At 35.3% G+C, this 15,482-nt stretch overlaps 2 protein-coding genes across 3 annotated transcripts in view; both read right to left on the minus strand.

The window, feature by feature from the left end:
• Nucleotides 1-12,408, minus strand: part of capt (adenylyl cyclase-associated protein 1) — a 101,778-nt gene extending 89,370 nt beyond the window's left edge. The window contains exon 1 of one of the 2 annotated variants that reach the window (XM_077441928.1): nt 12,227-12,408. The gene's annotated coding sequence lies outside the window, so the exon portion shown is untranslated. The remainder of the gene's footprint in view (nt 1-12,226) is intronic. The other variant, XM_077441929.1, reaches the window with a different exon arrangement.
• A 1,417-nt stretch (nt 12,409-13,825) lies between these two features.
• On the minus strand, nt 13,826-15,400 carry LOC143919569 (apolipoprotein D-like). Its single transcript, XM_077441948.1, has 4 exons — nt 15,074-15,400; nt 14,872-15,002; nt 14,128-14,330; nt 13,826-14,059 (listed from the first exon to the last, which is right to left on the minus strand). The coding sequence occupies exons 1-4, from the start codon at nt 15,203-15,205 to the stop codon at nt 13,929-13,931; spliced, it is 597 nt and encodes a 198-aa protein (XP_077298074.1). The 5' UTR covers nt 15,206-15,400; the 3' UTR covers nt 13,826-13,928.
• Between the last annotated feature and the right edge of the window lie 82 nt (nt 15,401-15,482).

Consider the following 15,482-nt stretch of genomic DNA (forward strand, 5'->3'; position numbering starts at 1 on the left):
CCAATCGGGTTACCCGGCGTTGCTCAAGCGAGTGAAATCATTCATTTTTTTTATAAGAGTCCTTCGACTCCAGCTTTAACCCCTTCCAAAACCCATCTACATATAATTTAAATTATGCCGCCATTAGATAAATTTGACGATGTTATGGGTATAAAGCCAGCAGCGTGGCTCGGTGGTTACGTCGATACTAAGCACCGGAAGACGCCATGTTCGATCCCTTGAGCTAACCTCGATTGAAAAAAAATATTAAAGTATAATCTTGAATGCTATTGGTCAGGCTTGGATATTTGTGATAAAACAATAATAAAAAAAGCTGTAAAATTGCATAGCAGGCAAACACGTTTGTACGGCTTCACCCAGACGTTTTTGTATAGTATCCTCTCGATCCCAGGCTCCAAACACTTCCAAAACACGTATACGGTCTAAATTAAAGTACTATAAGATAATATACCAAGTTTGGTGGTTCTATTTTAAAAAATGTGCAATTGTATGGCGGACAAACACACTAGTCACCCTACAATCACAAACTCTTAGTTCTTCTAAATCTTGTCTACAGTTTGGTTAGAGTATGTCTAGACTTCGGCTACTCGTAAGAGCAATTTTGAACAATAATAGACCATTCTATAGGTGTTCAGAGCTAGAGAGCAAAAAAGCTTGTAAAAAAAATGTTTTTTCTAAGAAATTATCAAAAGTGCTAATCATGCTGATATTTGTATGTACTGAAAAATGTGGATTTGAATTCCATAAATAAACCAAAATAAATTAACCAACTCGATGGATAAATAATGAGGTTATATATGTACATACATACATATATAGATGTGTGACAAAATAAACAGCTAACGTGATCAACCAAATTTAGAAACGTGAACAAATCCAAAATTATTATTACTACACTTTACGACGCGTTAATAACACACACATAAATTCAAGGCACAATTTAAACATAAATACGTATAACAAATTTGACCGATTTTTGCCCGAAAATAAAAACCACTCAATTAAAACCATATATGTATGTAAATTTTCGAATGCGGCACGATTTCAATCATGCGAATTCGAGTCGATTTTTTGCATATGTAATTCGAAAATTCAGTTCAAATCCATTATTATAATTTTCGCAAAACCGCTACACAACGGTATTGCGATAAATCTGTTTGATTTAATAAACATTGTTTGACTTCTTGAATTTTTAATTAATAATCGCTTACGGTGCTCTATGCATTATACGAAACTGTTCCGTTGAATATTTTATATGACACAAATTTCATAGGAAAATTCGTACAGAGCCATCTATCAATAGCGACATAAAACAATAATTCAATATAAGGAAAACTGCTATGGTTTGCGTCCTAGCTAGTTAAACTTTTCCTGAAAATATCTGAAATTTTCATACAAATTGGTTCATAATTAAAACAAAAAATAGATTAATAATAAAAATTAAAATACAAATTAAACTAAAATAAAATATGAAATACATCTTATCTGAATATAAATTTCAGGAATAATTTACAAACAAAAAAATTCACAAGAATATAACAATTTTTTATTTAATATGCATTAATGATTAAAATCATATTAATAAAAATATATGTATATGCAAGTTAAGAAAGTGTTACAAAGACTATGACTAATCCACCATGCTTCGTCATGATGTCATATCGTGACCAGATAGATATAATCATTGTATGACGTTTTTTTCGACCTTTCACAACCGAATGGACAGTACACCGTATATGGCAACAAAAACCTACATAGCCGAGACCTTCGAATGGTAACAGTTTTCGTGCAGATGTTTCGGGCGTATCATACGCTAGGATCGTCTTGTGTCTTTCGACACAAACTCTCCTTCTATATTTAAGATTGACGCCAAAATGTTGGAATCTCGATTCAGAATATATTTAACGCTCGCTAGATTCAGAGAGAGAGAGAGAGAGAGAGACTGTGGTCCAGCGTTGCGCCATATGGCGTAACTGAAATTCGTTACCGTTCCACATCGAGGAGACAGGTGAATCAACCCGACGAATCGATCCAGAAAACCTCTATACGTGCCTAGTTTAACTGGTCAACCTATACTGCACTTCAATTCGCTATTACATACATATATAGTGGAACGAAAATCCCCATGCTTTTAAACAAAATGAGATGACGCCAGCTAGTTAATCCAAAAACAAGCTGAATAAGTCACCATATATGTAATGAAATGTGTGTTGAGGCGAAGACATATTAACTTCCGTCACGCAATTTTATATTTGTTCAATCATTGACGCCTATCAGTGAAAGAGTCTACGTACGCGTCCCGTGCCGCACACTTGAGTGTGTTCTTACCATAATTTCAGCCACCCAATTTCCGACAGATTTTTTACCATAAATAGGTACAAATAGGCAGCAATATAGCTCGATAGTTGCGTTAATGCTTACAACCGAGAGGTCCCGAGTTGGAGCCCTGATTTGACCTCGATTGAAAAGAATAATAATAAGTATTTTTGCATTGCTCCAAGTCGAACGTATTAGAATTTGTCAATCTATCCGATTTCATTATTGAAATGGTTCCTCACCACATTGACAACCAGCCTACCTACTATTTGAATATGATTTCAAATTTCTAATCTATAAATTTATATACGTACAATTTTAAAACCATAGATGACGCTTTGGGGCAACCTGTAATGGCACCATGGTAAAAAAATTGCAATACAGTAATATCACAATAATAAAACCGTTAATAGTAGATGCATCTGACAAGAAAATTCTACAAGATTGGATTCGTCTAAAAAGGGCAAAATCGACCTCCACGAAGAAGTTTCATAAACAAACAAACAAACCAAATGTTCAACTAACCATCTTAAAACGTTACTTATCAAATGCTAAATCATATTAGGAGATGACGTTTTTATTTGATTCAAACGTAAATTTCGACACTAAACATACTTTTTAAAAATATAATGATCTAAATAAACAGCAAAATTCAAATTGCAGCGAAAAAAAACAGTTCCACATTCAAATATCAATGAAAGTTTGAATGAGAGAAAAAAAATAGAACGCACAACGCAATACGTGGGTGGTGCAAAGGAAAACATTGCCTACACACTTTAAATTTAGCGAACCACTAGAAATATTAAATTTGCACCGTAAAAAACATTACCCAACACACTAATTACACAACACTCGAGCACAACGACAAACCACCACAGGAGCCAGAAAATCAAGTCGAAAACCACAACCGCAAATAAGGAGAGCGCTCGTTATCGACACCAACGAGATAAGGACATTCAACTTCGAGACAAGCAAGCGTAGTAGGGACATGGAAAATGCTCACGGGACCTTCGTCGAGGACGAAATTGCGAAATTCGAATTTGCGTCCTCAGAAGCGGTCGACTGGGAACTAACTGGTAGTTTAACAGTAACGGCGGTCGCCAATCGACAAAACCGCAGAACAGACTGCTGACCACTCCAATCGATGTGTGTGTGTGTGTGTGTGTGTGTATCTGCAACTAACTAACTGTACACGTTTTTACGAATACGACCATATTCGCTACAATTCTACGTTTCATATTATTACTGCACCGTTGGGTACTAATATGCATGTACATAGCTTCGTGCATGTAACACGAGTAATACTCAAAAATTTTGGCTATTTTCCTGCTAGTACAAACACTATTAAAACTGGCATTTAAACTTCAGCGAAATATGTAGATAAGCAAACTTATTCACATTTTCTATAAATTTATTATACTTTCATTGATTTCTATCACTTTTTTTTGTTAAACGCATCAAAAAAAGATATTTTGAGTCCGGGAGTCCAATTTTAAGTTTCAAAAACACTATTTCTGTATTGATTTAATTCACAAATTGTAATCATTTTAATTCTGTATGTCCAGAATAAACGTATTACATGCCAACAGTATTTTTTTGAAATATTGTTAAACTCAAATCATTATATTTCATGTTTTGCGAGAGATTTCCCGAAATGACGAAAAGTGAACTTATGCCACTTTCAAATATAACGGCTCATATAGTGGAAATCATTTAGCTACAGTCCCTGACCAGAATATTACGCCACCCCTCTCGAGATGCGTTTGGGTAAATTTGTCACGGTCGTTAATAACTCATTATGGGAACTTTTGGCCTCATTTTTTTTGTGATCTTATCCTTAAATGCAACTCTATTCACTAGCAAAAAATATCGGTGGATTCCTTCCCACCAAAAGATCTTCAAAAACAAAAGAAAGATGTTTGAAATCGGTTTGCGTCTGAATTTTGTTCAATATTGACGTGCGTTTCCGTTAAAATCATTCATTATTTTGTGAAAAGCACTGTGTTTTTTTCTCTTTTACTGCAACTTTATCATATTTCTAAGATAAGTTGGTATTTAATATCTCGAAATTTTACTTTGTTTTATGATTTAAATTTGGTATTTAATATCTCGAAATTTTACTTTGTTTTATGATTTAAATTGCTTGTAAAACTTTTATTGGATTTTTTTAGATGGGTAGAAAATCAGATCTTTCTAAAGAAAAAATTGCAAGCATTACATCATTATTAAATACAGGAAAGTTTTCTCAAAACAAAATCGCGACAATGGAGGGTGTTAGTAGGGCGTCTATTAGAAAAATAAAACAAAATCTGGAGACTGATTGCGACCCCACACTCAAGCGGCGAGCTAATAGTGGTACTAAAAAAAAATTTGGCCCTCGTGTGGATCGAAAAATCGCCAGGCTTGTTCCCAAGAATCGATTTATTACAAAAAAAAATATTTAATAACAATTAAAGAACGAAAACGTGAAATATCTACGTCAACAGTACGACTTCGTTTGGTCACATATTAATCACATTAACCAAACGAAGTCGTACTGTTGACGTAGATATTTCACGTTTTCGTCCTTTAATTGTTGTTGAATATTTTTTTTTGTAATAAATCGATTCTTGGGAACAAGCCTGGCGATTTTTCGATCCACACGAGGGCCAAATTTTTTTTTAGTACCACTATTAGCTCGCCGCTTGAGTGTGGGGTCGCAATCAGTCTCCAGATTTTGTTTTATTTTTCTAATAGACGCCCTACTAACACCCTCCATTGTCGCGATTTTGTTTTGAGAAAACTTTCCTGTATTTAATAATGATGTAATGCTTGCAATTTTTTCTTTAGAAAGATCTGATTTTCTACCCATCTAAAAAAATCCAATAAAAGTTTTACAAGCAATTTAAATCATAAAACAAAGTAAAATTTCGAGATATTAAATACCAACTTACCTTAGAAATATGATAAAGTTGCAGTAAAAGAGAAAAAAACACAGTGCTTTTCACAAAATAATGAATGATTTTAACGGAAACGCACGTCAATATTGAACAAAATTCAGACGCAAACCGATTTCAAACATCTTTCTTTTGTTTTTGAAGACCTTTTGAGGGATAATCCACCGATATTTTTTGCTAGTGAATAGAGTTGCATTTAAGGATAAGATCACAAAAAAAATGAGGCCAAAAGCTCCCATAATGAGTTATTTACGACCGTGACAAATTTACCCAAACGCATCTCGAGAGGGGTGGCGTAATATTCTGGTCAGGGACTGTATATATCTAACATATAATTTCGAAAGAGACTTTGTATGTATGTTTGTTTGAACATGAACACTTGCACCTACAGATCGTTCCAAAGCGATGAGTGCACTTATACAGATACAATACAATCAATATATGTACATAAGCATTTTATACAATGCGAATTTATACCAACATCCACAGTGACATCTATGGAGAAATTTTTGCAGTATTTTATTACCAAATTGGCGAACCTCAAGACGCTGAATAGCTTGAGATTAGCAAGACAGATAGGAAAGGAGATGCCAATTTTACAGGAACCGTTTCAATGAAAATCAGAAAAATTGACAAACTCTGATAAGAAACGATAGACCTGGAGTCACAAACCAAGGTCTGGCCAGCAGCTGGACTCGTGACCACTCTGCTCGAAAGCATAATATGCTAACCTCTAGTCCACGCCGCCGGTTATAATATTATAATTAGAGGTAGGATAGTCACAGTCCTATCCATTGTTCCATTGTTGTAAATACTTTGTAAAAAAAGTTCGGCAAACCTTTAACAATGCATTTACAACCTTTGAACAATACGCGGCACCTTCTGGGTTCGGTGACTAATTATAATCCATCCGCTGTAGAAAGGCACTAAGGTAAAACGCATATCAAGTCCTTTTCACCCCAGCTCGACTACAGAATTTCGTGCATACACTTTTATATTGTCTATACGAAATGCTATTGGTTGAGAGGAGGTGCAAGAGATAGCATGTACGTTTTAAGTGTCTTCCTGCAGCGGATGGATTATATCGTCTTAAACAACTCCATTTTATAACATACAGCGTAACAGCACTGTCATTGCATTGATTTAACCGAAATGCGTATAGATCAACTGATTAATACGGAGTTGACACGATACTAGTAGCTGAGACGAGTAACTTGAACGTCAAAACGTTAAAAACGGTTGCATCACGCTGCAAATAACGTCCAAGTTACTTGTCCAGGCCACTTGGTCCAAGCTACTCGGAATTTAACCAGGTTAAATCCAGAACCAGCTGTCACTTACAAGAATATGCCAATTTTATCTAACGCAATTGTCGACACGGTTCCATAGAAAAATTGGCACCGACAAATATTCATCCCACCCACAAAGTCACTTCCATCATTTCGGACACCTCCTTATCAAAAGACATCACATATTACGCGCCAAATCCACGACTGCGTCGAAAACAACAATTGACAAATCGTATGCCCTATCGTCAGCCCCAACTAGAAAATATACGAATCACTTATTAAAAATGGACGTTTATTCGATTACACGAAAATCCACGATCCCAGACTTGTATCGTGGGTGAAGCCCGGTACTCGAATCGAGTTGATGCATAATTGATATAACTTGATACGTGTGCTAAATTTCCGCCATCGATTTTCCATAAATGCGTCGTCTGTAGAGTGTACGACGTCATCAAAAGAGTATCAAATATACTTATTGTGTACATTAAAAAAAAACGAACGGCATTGCGTCAGTGCTGATGGCAGAAATCAATTGTGAACTTTGGGGGTGCGGCTCGGGAGGATTGTTCTGATGATACATAAGCACTAAGCACACGCAAAGATAAAACATAGCTATCGGTTAGTAGCGAACCACAGCAGACTACGCCGACGCAAAGTTTTATCAGAACAACACACAGACGAAAGTTTAAATTATCCTAATGCAAACCATACATTTGTACGTATGTTAAAGTTGGTTTGAAAAGTATAAGCTTGCAGTTTGTACGCTGGTGTACGTATATACGCAGCGGTCAACCAGTCTACGTGCACAGATAAGAAACATTTTCTAACATTAGCAGTACTAACTTCTGGTTTTAAAGGTATCCCCAAAGAAGAATCTAAAATTTGTTTTTTCCTTGAAAAATTGAGGTACCTTCTAACTGATATTGTCCTACTTAGTAAATCAAAATGATTTTAACTAAAATATATCAAAACGTCCTTTCTACAAGCTACGACACTTAATGTATACGATCATTCCACACTTCCATTTCAGGACAATCTTATCTCAACCAACTTCCAATAGTTTTGGAATAACACAATCCAATAATGTGTACATACATACGGTTCCGCGATAATTGGCTCACGGACCTTTTACTCAACGGCGTTACGCGCACGAAATTTCACTCACGCGACAACTGGCTCACAACGGTTATTTTGACAAATCTGCGGATTTTAAAAAGCATTTATTTAGTTTGTAATACCGGTAGTTCCAAAGGCTTGTTTTAGGTCAAATACTGATACCACCAGTATCGATACTTTCGGTAATGCCCGTGAGCCAGTTTTCGCGTGAATGAAATTTCGTGCGCGTAACGCCGTTGAGTGAAAGGTACGTGAGCCAGTTGTCGTGACACCCATACACATATACATATGTATATACACATGGAGGCATATATTATTTCAGTAGTCTTTGTAATAAACAAAACTGTAGTGGTAAGAACCAGAAATCGGTGTCTAAGTAGCTTTAATGCACACAAAATGGTTCACTATATTGTTCAACTTTTTTTTTGACCTTTTGCTTTGTAGGATAAAAGTAATTTACAATAGTGAACCATTTTTTGTGCATAAAAGCAACTTCGACGTCGATCTCTGGTAAAAACACTGAAAAGTGCGGTATGGGACGTGCTTGTGGTTTTCAGCTGTGATGGGCGTATCTTCATGTCATTGATTTTATTATTTCGACAAATTTCTCCTACATTTCATCAAATATGGGAATCACTGCCAAGCCTATGTCGATACAAGAAATAAATATCACCGAGTTTTGCCAAGGATCGCATGGCATAGATTAGGCATGCTAGCGTTTTTTTTTTGCATGCGAAAAACATGTGCCGCGTACCACGCAGTGTATCTACACCAATCTCGATTCGAATTGTTCATAACATCTTAGCGAACTAATGGGAATCGAGCATTATTTTCTCTACTGCAAACAACTGTGAAGTGAAATATAGTGGAGAAAATCGACAGTCCAAATGTTCAGAAATGAAAGCCAAAACTCCACTACAAAGTGAAACATTCAAGGAATGAGGAATCCTACGATAAAAAAAAAAACAATTCATTGCCCAGAAGAATCCATGCATCGACAATAATCATAGTCATTCAACCAATAAGCGTACACAATTCAATATAAGGAAAAAGAATAATTATATTTTCAATTCCGTATAATCTAAGACCAAGTAAAAGAATACAACTGAAATCCGATTGATAATTTACAATTTTAGCTTTTGATAAGAACAAATCGTATATCAGTCGAGAACCTTGTACCTACTCCAAAACAGCTATCGACAAACTTTACATATAATAAATATGATATTGTATCGTATAACCATTAAGAGGATGCGAAAAATTTTCCAAAAAGTATTACAGCATACATGGAAATGGGCCGAAGTATTTTTTTTTTGTAAAAATGAGCCATATGTTCGAACAGACAATATGATAATGACGAAATGATCCTAAAACCCATTTAAAAAGTAAATAAAAAAAATACAACGTGCCACCTCATGGCACGCGTGTCCCAAGATGGGAACCGCTGCACCAGCATACAATGAGAAGATGCACCGTTTGCAAACGAGTTGTCCCGTATAAAAGAGTAGACACCAACGACAAGTCCTGGCAACTTGGCAAATAGGAATTCTCCGCTTTTCTAAGCGCAATAGACGGATAATTCTGGGTGCGTCATCTTGTTCCGACGAGCGTAACATACGCCACATGAATAAATAAATAAATGCACACACGATCATCGCTGCTGCTGCTGAAAAAGGTGCATAATTGATTGGTATCGTCACAGTCGGACTCGACAACAACGGCGGATTCGAACCGGAAACGAGCTGTTTATGTCGGATACGAATATGTGTCGAATCGTGCGATTGTTCTTTTGGACATAGAACTACAGAATTCGAAACGAAAAACAAGACATGACCTTAAAATCGCTATAAATTCAAACAGACTCACCTTCAACTTACTCCATGCTTTTGTCTAAACTCACGCGTCAAGGACCCGCGTATTTATGGGAACATTAAAGAGGATGTCCAGACCTAATGGAATTCGTGCGTAGACAATATAAACCCGGATTAGGCTGACGGGACCCGTAAGTGTTCAGACAATGGACACACAGGAGTTCTCACAGACTTGGTTGAGTTCGTGCGTCAACAATAGGTAAACCAGGGTAGACCGACTGGATCCGTACGAGTCCGGACAATGGACAAGCTAACGGATCGCAGAGGCTGTGCTGTGCAACTTGTCCTTTAAAATAAAAGGAGGTACAAACGGTAGTTCAGATATTCTGGAGTGAGCGACGGTTCCGTGTGGATCTCCTGAATCGTTGAGAACTGACTTTGGCCTTTCATTTTGATCCTGAACTCACCTTTAGGCAACAGTATTATAGATAGACGAAACCCACCAGGTAGTACTCGTCGCATCACGTGTGCTGCTTATATCTCACAATACAATAACTTACATCGAGAAAGGGCGGTTTGTGAAAATAATAATAAGTAGGCTTTGTGATTTACAGTCAGTCGGTAGTATTGCGTCGGATTTATACAAAAAATGTACGTCTCATTAGTACAGGATGGATGGTCATTAGGGCAATGGCAAGTAATAATACACGTTCCAACAGTTCAGAATACAATAGAGCAAAAAAAAGTTATCAATAGCCACCAATATCCCATATTGCCCTGATCACTCTCCGTTGTCTACTCACAAGTGACGTAATAAATGAAAATAATGTCAATTTCGATGATGTTTACAAAGACAACAATCAGAGCGATAAAATGAATCATTGCAATATTAATAAGCTACGTAAATCTGCGTTTACACGCTGCAGGCTAATCCACTTTGGTAATATTTTCCTATTTGTTTTTTTTTGTGTTTTAAAGAGGACACTTCTGACCGAGTGTGTCAACTGCAAGGTACGACGAGGGAGTGGAGCTATTGAGTGACCAAAAAAAATATATCCACAAGAGGGTTGGTCCCCTCTTCCATACATATGTATATATCTTCGTGGTCTGCACTCCACCCGGTAATTCAATGGGGGAAGAGGGCCGAGAAGGAGGCAACGACCCTCTCCTAGTGGCAAAAAAATACACAGACATTGCGAAAGGGGTCGAGAGTTCAACTTGAACTCAATATTGCACAAAAGTGTCTGAATAAAGAAAGATTATCATTCAAAATTGAGTTGAATAAACTAGAGAGCAAACGTAGAGCCTAAGGTCAGTATTTTGACATTTGAATTCCCCTTGCTATTTTCGTCCACACAAAATGTGCGAAGCACATATATGGATTTTAATATTGGAGGAATACCAATTCCCCTATGAGAGAATGATGTCGTAGTTTATAACGTCACAAATGAAAACCCGTTTCGTATTTTACCCCCGTGGATGTATTTCCCTCTCATACATACAGATGTCAAATCATTGGCCGTTAGCCTTTATTCAGTGCTTATTTTTAAGTTTCATCAAGAAATATGTATATAATTTATAAAATTTCCAAAAAAATATAGACACTGGAGAAAATCATATAAAAATCAATTCCAATACACAGATACGAATACTATCATAAAAAGTGATCAGTGATCAATTCTGATTACAAATCAGTCCAAATCTCGCGGCTGAATTTTCTCACAATCTCAACAATTCATCTATTTATACTTCGAATTTATTTATTATAACAAGAATTCCCTACGAACTTATTTATAGCACGTAAATAATGCTTTACTTTTATTGCAGACGATAGCAGGTAAGTCGATAGTCAAGTTTATGCACGCACGTACGCATTTCCGAAAATGCATTAAGCTTTTCGCTTAACTGGGGGGGGGGGGGGTTTGACCGCCTTTTTTTTGTAACATTTTATAAAACAATAACGATTTGAAGATAGAACTGAACTATATGAACTATTAAAACTAGTACATATATGTATATGTAGTACAATACAATAAAACCGAAGATATTAAATCGATTAAATCAATTAAATGAAATTTTGATCAAAAAAGATTGGAACTAGTCGATAAGATAATATTACGATTACTTTACTATAAACTATCAATGATCGATCGATGTATGTATATAAAAAAAAAACTACGATTTTTCCTCCTATTTTCATATATACTTTTGTCTAGATTTAATTAATATTTATTTTATCCACTTCATTAAAACGCATTCAAATAGAAAATAAATAATAAACGTCGCCATATTATTTTTATAAACGTGTTTTAAAAATAATAAAAAAAATGTGCAAACGTTGCACAGAACAAATGCCAAATAAAATGTATGGAACTGTCAAAAAATAAAACAAATGAGTATTGATAATTAGAAAATTATTCGATTGCATGCACTTTTAATTACTTTCGTGTCATTTAGCACATTTATTACATTACTTGGAAAAATTACGAGCGGTCAACGAAAATAACGGGCGTGGGCGTGTGAGCCGGCTGAGTCAGCTGGAGATCTAGAAGTCTCAAGGGGCGTCAGATGTGCTCAAAGACCACAAAAACCCAACGAAAAGCCTATGAAAGGCCATAAAATGAATTTGCAAACGCAGTGTTTGCACTCTCGGGTTGTTACCCCCCGGCTAGATTTTGACAGGGGAGACAATGAGATAGGTTATTTGGCAGGGCCGGGGGGTGAGGCGATGCAAGGGGCGGGGGAAAAGCCGACTCACCTGGCGAGGGCTCGGGCTGGAGGAATCGGTCAGAAAGCTGCAGACAGGAGTCGACTTCCAGAGAGAGAGACGAGGAAGCAGTCAGTCGACGCACGATACCGGTGTTTGGCACTTAGCCCGTGCCCGACGCCCACAACGATAAAGCAGACTTCCGTTATCGATTCTACACAGTGACATCTGTCGGTTTGGTTTCACACTATATTCATTTTTAACCGAGTAATCTATTTCAGTTGGTAACGGTTGCTCTACTTTACATGGTAACGTCAAACAGAAGAAAATTTTCAGAAAATTCTATTCAAATGTTATTTTTACTATACATTATTATATTGACTTTTACAAAACCAAAATTCAAAAACTTACAAAGCATGATTCTCTTCCAGGAAAAAAAATAGACGTAGTACATTTCGATGGCTTGGTGCACAGATATTGTAGTATGTCCGTTTTTGAATTTGTATCGAATTTTAAGTTTTCTTTAAAGGAAAAACCTGAATTATTCCAGAATCTAGAAACTTAAAATTCGATAAAAATTCAAAAATGGACATACAATATCTGTGCACCAAGCCATCGATATGTATTATACATTGAAGCTTTTCATACATTTTCGATCATTTGACTTAAATGGGGTTAGGCAACCGAAAATAATGATCATTATAGCAATATTTAATTGAATCACAGAACATATACGGTGAATCCACTATTGAAATCAATGTACATGCACTTCGACAAATTTCATTTTAGAAAAAAACTTAAATCTATGCTAAACTATAAGAAAATAGAAAATAAACCCTTTCAAAAAAATCATTCAAATTTGATTTAAAAAAGAATCCAAATTCACCAAATTACCACAAGTCCAACTCCATACACCCGATTGAAACTTTTTCTAACATTAACATTTTATCTACAGTTCACACATATCATTATCATCATCATCTACAGCCATTAACCATCCACTGCTGGATGAAGGCCTCTCCGACACGCTTCCACTAGTCTCTGTTTTGCGCAACTCTCATCCATCTCACCCTACACATTTTCCCAATTTCGTCTACCCATCTTCCCTGCGGTCTTCCTTTAACCCTTTTGCGTTCTCTCGGGTACCATTCAAGCACTTATTTTGTCCACCTTTCTTCTAAGCACGTGACCTGCTCATTGCCATTTAAGTCTCTTTACTTTATCCACTATGTCCACTACCCTTGTCATAATTCAGTGTAGCATTAGCTCAGTGTAGCATCTTGGTGATCAGTGTCCAAGTTTCACATCCATTTGTCATCACTGACAAAACGCATTGATTGTAGATCTTTTTCTTAAGGCAGACTGGCATTTTTGATTCAAAAATAACATTCATTCGTCCAAATGCACTCTATCCTAATTTCATACGTCTTTTTATCTCTTCATCTTTAATACCAGACATGTCAATTATTTGACCTAAATATAAATAATTATTTACTACTTCTACTGGTTTATCATCTAATGAGATGCAATAACTATCGGATACTAGTTTGGTTTTATCTACTTTAATTTTTAATCCTACTTTCTTACTATCCCTATCCAGTTGTTTTAATCTGTTATCGAACATACAAAATATTAAAATAAAACTTTAATTGTAGTCAAATAAAAAAACAATTTTAATGTCCATACATACAAGAAACATTTAATATATTATGATTTGTATTAAAATCACACTGTAATTAACATTGCGGTATTGCTACAAGCATTTAACATTCTTCGATACCATCAGCCTGTCAGGGTCTAATTTCAAAGACTTGAGGCGTTCATACACCTCAATTCTCATATCTTCTGAAATATGCCTCGCTCGCCCAAAAATCAAAATTCTATCTAAAAATAAAACATTATATAAAAATAAAAGAACTAAAAAAATGCTGAAATATAACAATTATATTTACCAGTGTAAGCGAAGAGAATATTTGAACAGTACCATAAGATTGCATAGTTTTCATAATCCGTATGGAGTATATTGTAAATTCCAGCACCGGGTAAGAAACGAGCTATGGAAAACGGTAAGTTTGTTTTAACTTTGTATCTGAATATCGATGAATTGTCCAACATAGGTATTGCTAAACCAAAAGCGAATATTTTTTTCTCAGACCTATAAAATATTAATATTTACATTGTAAAGAATGACAACATATATGTATGTACATCATATATAAATATAATATCGCTATTCTGTGCGTCTGTGTAAGATAACGCTCGCCGTACTATAATAGTCGTTTCAATTCTACATACATATGCACGTCATAACTAAAACACTGCGAGCAAAACGTACCAATATACCTAATAACGAAAGAAAAAACTTATATATATATGTATACTGTTAGCTACCAATGTTTCCTCTAAGCTAATAGACGGCGCCAAGTCTTTGAGCATTTAGCGCCATCTATTGAAAATTTGTTTAATTAATTAATTTTTCTATTGGTGTTTTATATTGTTTATATGCAGGTAATTAGGTGGGTTTTACCTTTTTTTTCATATTAAATATAAATATATTTAAAAGATATTTGAAAAAAATACAGATCAAACACAGCACCGACACATTTATTTTATTTAATAACTTAATATACCATAACCCATGCGATGATATTTCATTGGGTACAACACTAGTATATGTATAATAGCAAAACTCTTACCATCTATTGATAGATGATGCTGCGATATCAAAATTCCCTTTGGAATTTTCTGTGAAATTCAAATATGTACAACTCGATACAATTTCCAGCAAATAAAACGATCTTTCAACTTCAAACCACTGACCAGAAAACTAAAATTAAATAATTTTACAATAAAAATATTAATACATACATGAAAATTTACAAATATTCATCGACTTACTTTCGTAGTATCGAAATTTCGCATAGGTGTCATTTTTGGACACTTTCCAAAGCCTGAACACATTGCTGATATCAAAAATGTATTGAAAATCAAAACAGCTAAAAGTATTCTTGCGCCAGTACAAAAACTCATTTTTGATTATTTAATAACAAACGTGTATCACAATCTTCTTCACTAATTGATGAAAAACACAATATATTTATTTTTACTAGTCTCTTCTATACTTCATGTCGAATAAATAGAACGATGTAAATACTGTATTAGTGAAAAAAATTTACAACACACTTCACGAGGGAAAACCGGCGTATTGAATATGCATAATAAAAACAAGCATTCACCCCAGTGACCCGCTTATCGACGAAATGCCACAGATATACTCAATGTTTATTATTTAATATTATTCACCTTC

The sequence above is a fragment of the Arctopsyche grandis genome, chromosome 12 (assembly GCF_051622035.1).
Source record: "Arctopsyche grandis isolate Sample6627 chromosome 12, ASM5162203v2, whole genome shotgun sequence".
Taxonomy (NCBI): Eukaryota; Metazoa; Arthropoda; class Insecta; order Trichoptera; family Hydropsychidae; genus Arctopsyche; species Arctopsyche grandis.

Bases quoted from the DNA above. Each gene is read 5' to 3' on its own strand.
- LOC143919569 (XM_077441948.1), bottom strand. From the start codon at position 15,205: ATGAGTTTTTGTACTGGCGCAAGAATACTTTTAGCTGTTTTGATTTTC. The intron at 15,003-15,073 runs GTAAGTCGATGA...ATTTAATTTTAG, and splicing joins GAAATTTCGATACTACGAAA to TTTTCTGGTCAGTGGTTTGA. The intron at 14,331-14,871 runs GTAAGAGTTTTG...AATATTTTATAG, and splicing joins GCATCATCTATCAATAGATG to GTCTGAGAAAAAAATATTCG.